The sequence below is a fragment of the Octopus bimaculoides genome, chromosome 3, assembly GCF_001194135.2.
Source record: "Octopus bimaculoides isolate UCB-OBI-ISO-001 chromosome 3, ASM119413v2, whole genome shotgun sequence".
Lineage (NCBI taxonomy): Eukaryota > Metazoa > Mollusca > Cephalopoda > Octopoda > Octopodidae > Octopus > Octopus bimaculoides.
This window is the reverse complement of record NC_068983.1, coordinates 128,038,463-128,047,120: the sequence shown is the minus strand read 5'-3', so window position 1 is coordinate 128,047,120 and position 8,658 is coordinate 128,038,463. Positions and strand designations below refer to the sequence as shown.

Sequence of the window (8,658 nt, the reverse complement as noted above, 5' to 3'; positions counted from 1 at the left end):
ATACTTATATATACATACATACGCAAACACATATTAAAACCTATATATGTATGAACATGTATGCTATTTGTGAGTAACAGCAAACTTACCTTGTATTGTATACCGTTTTTTGCGAGCAGAGTTTCCGTATGTGATTCGATCTGCTACGCCACATCGAGGTAATTGCATCACCCTTTTTGTTTCTAAATCTATTTTGCCTGAAAGAGAATGAAAAAGTTTTCAATGAGAAAATAAACAAATTAAACATATCTTTCACTCCTTGCATTTACTTCAAATTATATATATATCTATATGTTGGCATTGCTGAGAGCTTGAGCATACATACATACATTCATACATACATTTGTATAATTATGTACATATATATTTAAGTATGTGTATGTATTCTGCGTATCTTTACAAGTATGTTTACCTTTTACTTTTCTGTATTTCTCAATGGAGAATCGACCTTCAAATTTGTGAACTTTCAGCTCGTATTCCACATTTGTCTTTCACGACTGAAGATCATATGCAAGAGTGTGTGTATGTGTATCTCTATGTATTCTTAAGTGTATAATTTTTCCGGTTTGTTTTAATGTAATATATACATATAAGTTTAATTTTACATTAAACAAAAGTTGAAGACAGGTGAAAGAATAAGCAGATGTATTAGCTTATCGCTCGGGAAGAATGGAAATATCTTTTATGTTTCGAGCCTACGCTCTTCGTCCGACTTAAGAGGAAAAACATAAAAAAAGCAAAGACAAAAATTGTGTAGGGGTTAATGGTTTATAATGATGAAATGGCCGAGTTAGACAGACAGACAGATTGATAGATAGATCAATTACAGAAAACTGATTGAACGAAATCCTTTAATCCTATTGTTTGAATGCATTCTTGCACCTCTACTGAGTGTCGAGATGTGCAGTGAATTAACTTCTACTACTGATGTAGACTGAACTTCCTCGGGGGACTTTCTACCTAACCGGTACAATAACACTAACTCGAACGAATGATATTTCGATATTCCTGAAAATGCTAAAAATAACCTAAATATAAACACCATTCGTTGTTTTTTTTATTTTATCTAAATTCCGACTATATGCCCTTGTCTAATAATATGGTAATTTTACAGTTCTGATTAAATTTACGTTGAAATAATAGCGATACCCCCTTACCTGGAACCTAGAGTATGTCAGCTTAACTCGTAAAATGAGGATTATGAAAAATTCTAGTTCTGATATATAACCACTTTTCTGAGAGCCGTAAGTATGAGAGCATCTTCAGTAAATTTATTCTGAAGATTTTCTAAAGTTGCAGCTCTAAACTGGAAAACAACATTTCGCTTCAGCAAGAGAAGACAATCACTCCAGACAACCACCACAAGGACTCCGAAATTCGTCCACTAGACCGGACGGGCGCAGATACCTCAGTCGTTCACGAAACAAAGTACGTCGACGTTCCACCAAATAAGGAAGTGGGAAGAAACATATAGTGGGCAGAGCGAAGTGACTTCAAAAGCAATTTATATATCCAGCACTCTTCTTTTACTCAGGTAGATAAAACGAAAAACAAAGCTAACTATATCTCGAACCTGAAGGACAGTTGAATAGAATACGCTATGAAGTAGAGTATGGTAGAGTGACCTACAACATATTATCGGGTAAAATGTGCATGCAGTATATATCTAAAAGATGGAATATATATTCGATTATTGATATTTAATTCTTACTGGAGTGAAAATATTTTTGGTGACGCATTTTACACCGTAAATACTACACAATATATATATACACACACACGAGAAACATACATAGATTTTCTAAAGATGAGAAAAGTTACATGTAGACGTGAATAATACATATTTTTCAAACATTGTGCTCATTAAGCAATTCCGTAAACATATTTCGGTGTATTTTTCATTCGTATTTTTTTTTCTTGTCTAGCTTTGAACCTGAGGAAGACGGACGTACTGTTTAAATATTGTTCAATAAACAAAGTCGCTGTGTTTTATTGCAAATCGCACTACTACTACTACTACTACTACTACTACTACTACTACTACTACTACTACTACTACTGTTGCTGCTGCTGCTGCTGCTAATAATAATAGTAATAATAATAATAATAATTATTATTATTATTATTATTATTACTAGCAATAATCGCGCACCTCAGAAAATACAAATAATTATTATCACATTTCATTATCCTAATTCAAATGTCTGCTGTTGTTGCGTTTCAATATTTTTGTTGTTGTTGCCCACGGTGGTATCATTAGTTTTCCATATCCAGTTTATTATTATTAAAATCATCATCATGATCATCATCGTCATCATTATTATTGCGTTAGTATTTATTTTTCTTATGTTTATTATGAATAACGTTGTTGATATTTAAAACATGAAAGGAATTCCCATGAACTTTTTAAAAGGTATTCAAATAAAGGCAGATAAAGACACCTCAAAATGTGCAAATAATTCCAACAGAAAGAACCAAAAATATTTAGATGCAACTTTCACAAAACGAATGAAAATAAGAAAACAACTGTTAAATACTAAAACAAATTTAGAGCAAAGAACAAAAAATGCATACAAAATAAAGAAAAATACATTGAAATTTGAATATTGAATTATCAAATCCGATTCTAAATATTCAACTGATAAATTCCATATAGTTATCAGAGCATGAGTTTTCTAATGCATTCTATCTTTTGTACAGAAACCATAAAGGTGACTGACATTTTTGTGTCTGTATGTATGTCTGCAGAGTGTGTTCTCTGTGTTTCTGTTCGCATATATATATATATATATACATACATGTATGTATTTTCGATGGTATATGTATATATACACACACACATACATATATATAGATAACTAGATTTGGCTTGATAGTTAAACATATGCATACATAAAAGTTTATGCAATATGATGTCTTTATGTTTAGATCTCTAAAATTTCTACCATAACTTCTCGTCATCGTCGTAGTCTTCCCCCTCTTATGCCTGGTCTCTCCAACATCCTCCCCTCCCAGTTCCTCCTCCTCCGCCTCCTACTACTACTACTACAACTACACCACCAACGTTACCACAGGCAAAATGGTGTCTGTAATATGTACAACTCTGGTGACACTCCAGTCTTATTTCGTGCCAACAGCTCAAATGTCTTTACGCCTCAAAAACTTCGAAGAACTACCCCTGTTTCCCAAAAAAGGAGAAAAAAACAAAAGAGAAAGAAAACAGAATATAGAGATAGAGCAGATACACACAACAACTCATTTTAAATTATTGCAGAATTAATGTTGAACATTCTCTATGATGAACAAAAAAATATAACATTAAATTTGGAGAGCAAGATATTTTTGATGGGAAAGTGAGTTGTATACTGCATTTTTATCCGTGTTGCAATATTGCTCCTATCTTTTTTTGAGCTTTTGATAGTTTAGTTGCTTTTGTATGTATGTATGTATGTATGTATGTATGTATGTATGTATGTATATATATATATATATATATATTTCTTTCAAGTTTTAGTTGCTCTTACATTAGTTATTTTTTACCGTAGTAGATATATGACGTTTAGTATGTTGTTTGTTTGTTTGTTTATTATTTTTTTCTGTAGTACTGTATTTGTGAATTTAATGGTAAGTTGACGCAGTTCGATAGAGCATTGGAAAACTAAAAGCTACGCAATTTCTAATTTCATGCCTAACCTTTCAGTTTTCAAATCCCGATAGAATTCATAAAAAAAGATTATATTTTATAAAATCATATTTTATTTATTTAATATGCACTCTTGTGTAAATGCGCACTATGTTTTGTTTTATAATATGTACTGCTGCATTGGCTATAGCTTACATTACATATACAGTGTTCCTACTTTATATGCAGTTAATTCTTCTAGATTGAAATAGAATTGCCTTTTCTGTTAAAAAACATTTGAAGAGTATTAGTCTTATGAAAATTAAATGAATTCTCCTTCAGTTATGACCATGAATATTCCAGTTCTTCAATCAAGTGAACTACCTACACATTGCAATGTTTGTATGTGGTTGAGTATTCCACAGATACGTGTACCTTTTATTTAAATTATAAAGCTGGTATAATTTACATGATAACATCATAGTTCCTAAACACTGGATACACTAACGGAATTCTGAAATAAAATCATGAGGACATAACGTGTATTCGAATTTCACGTACAGACATTTCGACTGCTGTCCACACACAATTTCTCTTAGAATCGAATTACCTGAAAATACTAGGGTAGAGGGATCAAAGGTGAAACCACACGATTGAAATATGAAATTCTTGAGCACATGGCTATATCTTCCGATTATTTTTTAAATGCATATTTCTCTCACATTTATCTACAAACACATACAAGAAAAGTCAACTAATTCCATGAGTGTGAAGAGAAAAATACATACATTATTTCTTAGGTTAAGCAGTTCTTAGAAAGTGAACAAATAAAGACACATAATTTTCTTTGCAATCACATCCGTGTACACCTGTCTTATATTATGGGAGAAACTAGGAATGTTACGGTATATAAGGTTTTTCTATAGAAATAAGGTAAGTCCGTAGTCCGATCTAACTGGGATTTGAATTCCAGTTTTGTCTCCAGTAATATGGAAGTCTATAATCCTTCAACTTACGGATATTTAAGGACGTTCAATTCGAATGGCTGAAAGAAGGCTAGCATGATATACGGAGGATGAATGGAATGCATTTGATCGTATTTCAGTAAGATAACCAATGAGGTTTAGAATAACACCATATCATCTGAAAAGTTACCACCAGCACCACTTTTGCTACTATCATAGCACTGGAAGCATCAACTACAGTAGCAAAAACTAACATCTCAGAGAAGCGACTTGAATGTCGCTTCAATCCTTGTAACCTATGATGCTACTGTGCCAAAATAAAACCATGAATGCTTCAACTTTTCAGCATTTGTTTTGCTTTATGCATTTGATGAATTTATGTGTTTTCAGGATGCTGTTAATTTTTGGATACCTAGTGAGCATAGGTAAATTTTGTGCAATAGTGTAGTATGCCTCGTTGTTTCTAGGGTTATGCGCTGCTATATGCGGCAGTATTTTGAGACACGGTGTGGTGTTACGTTTTGTTTCCCTTAGTGTTTTAATACCTAATTTTTTTGGCATGCTTAATTCCAACTGTACCTGAGTGTGGATATCGTCTCAGTTAGTGCTGTTCTGAGGTCTTGAAGAGGGAGGTCCCGAGTATTTCCATCAGACACTATTGTGCAAATCCTTTTCGCTAAATTAAAGGGGATATTTCTTTTGATGTGCTTCGTGTGGCAAGATCTAAACAGAAGATATTGTTTCGAGTCAGGTGACTTATGATAACTGTCAGTTACACTTCGGTTGATGGATTTTTTCATCATAATATCTAAGAAAGGCGCCAGTTCTTTGTAATATTCTGTTCTAAGTTGAATGTTAGGGTGTATATTATTTATTATTGATTTAAATTCCAAAAGTTGATCAATGGTCTCATTCCAAATGAAAAGCAGTCGTCCAGATATCTTTTCCAATTGTCTCCTAAGTAATGGTAACATGGATCGCAATAATTTTGCAGTGACACTTAATATACAGTGAATGCAAAATATACCATAACTAGATTCGTAAGAACAAAGGCTGCTCTTGCTCCCATCGCAATTCCACAATTTCGACGGTGGTAGATGTCGTCAAATAGAAAATAATTGTTCTGAATATAAATTTTGAAGTTTCAATAATAAAAACCTGGTTTATGCGTCTTTGAAGTTCTTCGGGGTACTTCTCCAGTTAGAATTCTATTTCTTCTATTCCATAGTCATGCGAGATATTGGTGTAAAGATGAAAAACATCGAAGGAAACCAAAAATGTCCCTGCATTAGTTGTTTTTGGTAGGTGCTCAAGTATATCTACATCGGCTATAATGAAACTTTTGATGTATTTCAACAAGGGTTTCAGTAGGATGTCTTAAATATTACTTAGGTGTTGGATTTCACAGGCTGGACCAGCTATAATTGGTCTTAACTTTAAATCTTCTGACGCTAGGATAAGTATGTATTTGCCCGTAATTGTTTGCAGGTTTCATTAACTACCTTCCTTTTCTGTACTTTTGGGAAGGCAGTGAAAAACCTGGATTTACATTTAAAGTTCATCATATAATCTATTTCATTTTGTGTCAGGACTTTTCCATGTACATGAGTTAATGATGAATTATTTTTCAGGATGTCCAAATGTGGGAACATACCCGAACCGGCAGGAAGGCTCGGAATTCCTATTCAAAGAAGGTGAGGAGTTCACTTATGCTCCCGAGAATCTAAGTTATACCCTGTTCTGTTTGTGGACATAACTATAGAGGGCAAACAAGCATGATACTTAAACAGACAACAACACTACACAAGGAACAGATCCTTTCAACCACGGTACAGACAGATTCCTTCGAGTGAACACATAGAGAGATGCGCAAGTTAATACCCAACCAAATGTCACAGTTTTTGCCATCTGCCAGAGCAAAGAAACAATTTCTGTACAAGAACGTTTTAATAAAGCAAATTTATTTATCGAAAAATACATAACGGGCCTAAATAACAAACTTTGGTCTCAGTATATATTTCAATTTATGTTGACGTACATATAAATGTAAATATTCCATCGTAATACTTTAGCTTTTGAGTTTTTGTATATTTATTTACCCCTTCCCTCAAAAGTAACTAATTACCTCCCTTGTCCCGAATAATAACGATCACCGTTTACCTCCCCCAACTTAGATTTTTAACCTGTTGATTCATTTCATTCACAAATCACCATACACTACATGGACTAAAATCTCAAAAAATACCAAATTACAGTAATTTCAATATCATGATTAGCGAACGTGAAACCGGTCGAAAAATACAATACCCTTTCTCTTATAAAATATATTAAAAATGTATTAAAACTATGTAAGTTGTGCATTTTCTTCTTTTATTTTATACATATTTTTGCATTAAAGCGCACTACGTGGGTATAATCGAAATTCTCTTCCTTCTTTTTATCTTACTGTGTGCGTGTGTTTGTGTGTGTGTGAGTGTGCGTGCGTGTAGATTATTGCTGTGAAATCCACCAAGGGTCTGTCACGAATGTTCTTAGATTTTCAAGATCATTCTATTTGTGTCGGTCAGTGTGATATGTATTGGTACATTAAAGTGGAAAATGATGTTCCAGTTGAACATGCTGTTGTTAAATAAAATTTCCTTCATCCCAAAGGCCCAAAGAGTCTGTGTTTCAGGCCAAGACATGGTGATATCCGTTCAATTGCAATAGAGGACGTACTTGTAAAAGTGGATCCTTCCTTTTCTGGAAGGACTAGTAGCTGTTTCTATCATCTTCATGCGATGATATTAGACATGTGCAAAATTTGATGTGATATGTATTAAGCTAGTAAATAGCTGTAGATTCATTTTGTTTTCTACTACTTCATGTTAATTATGAATTTTGCTAGCTATCATTACCTTTTCTTAAACTTTGGAAGGAAAATACAGTGTCAGAAAAATTTTATGATTGTCCCATCAACTATCAATAAGAGGCTAGTAGAATGTCTCTTATTTTCGAACCGCCTTCAATTTATAAAGGTATTATAAAAGGATGAGGTTCCAGCTTCCAGACACATTGTTGTTGTATAGTCAAGAGGTCAATGTCCAAGGTTTTTGAGATTGGGAAGTTTTTCTAATTGCCACACATTGAGTTCCGCAGCTCAGAACCGACTCCTAAATGGAGAATTTCTATTTTGAGCCAGTTCCAAGAGATGAAAATTGGTATTCATTTTAGTTTTAAAAGCTATTTTTTTTTTACATTTCTATAGTCACTACTGGGAATAGTCTCTGAAATTATATTTTTGTGTAGTTTGAACTCAGTGAAAATACGTTATTCTGGTCCAAACACAAATATCGAATTTTCAAAGTATTTCACATTGTCTCAAATTTACAACCACGTGGCACAAAAAAGTCTTTTGAGTATGTGAATTTATATTATATCTTAATATTTAAAAATTAGTGTAAGATTAGAGCTGGTGGATTGCTCATCAACTGCTGTTATTAAGTAATAACTGCGTAAAGCTCATATGCCTTTTAAAATAGCCCCCAAGAATATTTTGTTGGAATCTTTCCGACAAAGGATTATTTAAAAGAATTGACCTTTAGATTCTGTAAGAATTGTGATAGTGGGGACCAAGGAGACATATTTTCCAATGTATGATATCGAAAATATTTGCAATGAAGGGCCCTAAAAACTGAAATTCGATAGTCTGAAAATGCCCAAAATTGTATAAAATTTTAAATGGCCGTGAAATCTAACTGGTGAGAGCTATGGAGCTGAAATTTTCAGGTATTAACCCTCAACCTCAAATATATTTACGAACGAATGGAGAGGATATATGAAACTTTGTGATAGGCTCTTATTGAATGTTATTGTACTGACATATGTATCTCTCTCTCTCTCTCTCTCTCTCTCTCTCTCTCTTTATCAGTCTATCAATATATAATTTTTTTCTCTATCTGTCTTATCTATTCTATACTGCTTAATATATATATATATGTGTGTGTGTAACTTTGTACACATACAGAAGCAAACACACGCACACACACACACACACACACACACACACACACACACACATATATATATATA

At 33.2% G+C, this 8,658-nt stretch overlaps 1 protein-coding gene across 1 annotated transcript in view; it reads right to left on the bottom strand.

The window, feature by feature from the left end:
• Positions 1–63: 63 nt before the first annotated feature.
• LOC128247382 (matrix metalloproteinase-14-like) overlaps positions 64–8,658 on the bottom strand; it is a 347,384-nt gene continuing 338,789 nt past the window's right edge. Inside the window, exon 3 of the mRNA XM_052966787.1 lies at positions 64–197. Within this exon, the coding sequence (XP_052822747.1) occupies positions 64–197 (134 nt within the window). The remainder of the gene's footprint in view (positions 198–8,658) is intronic.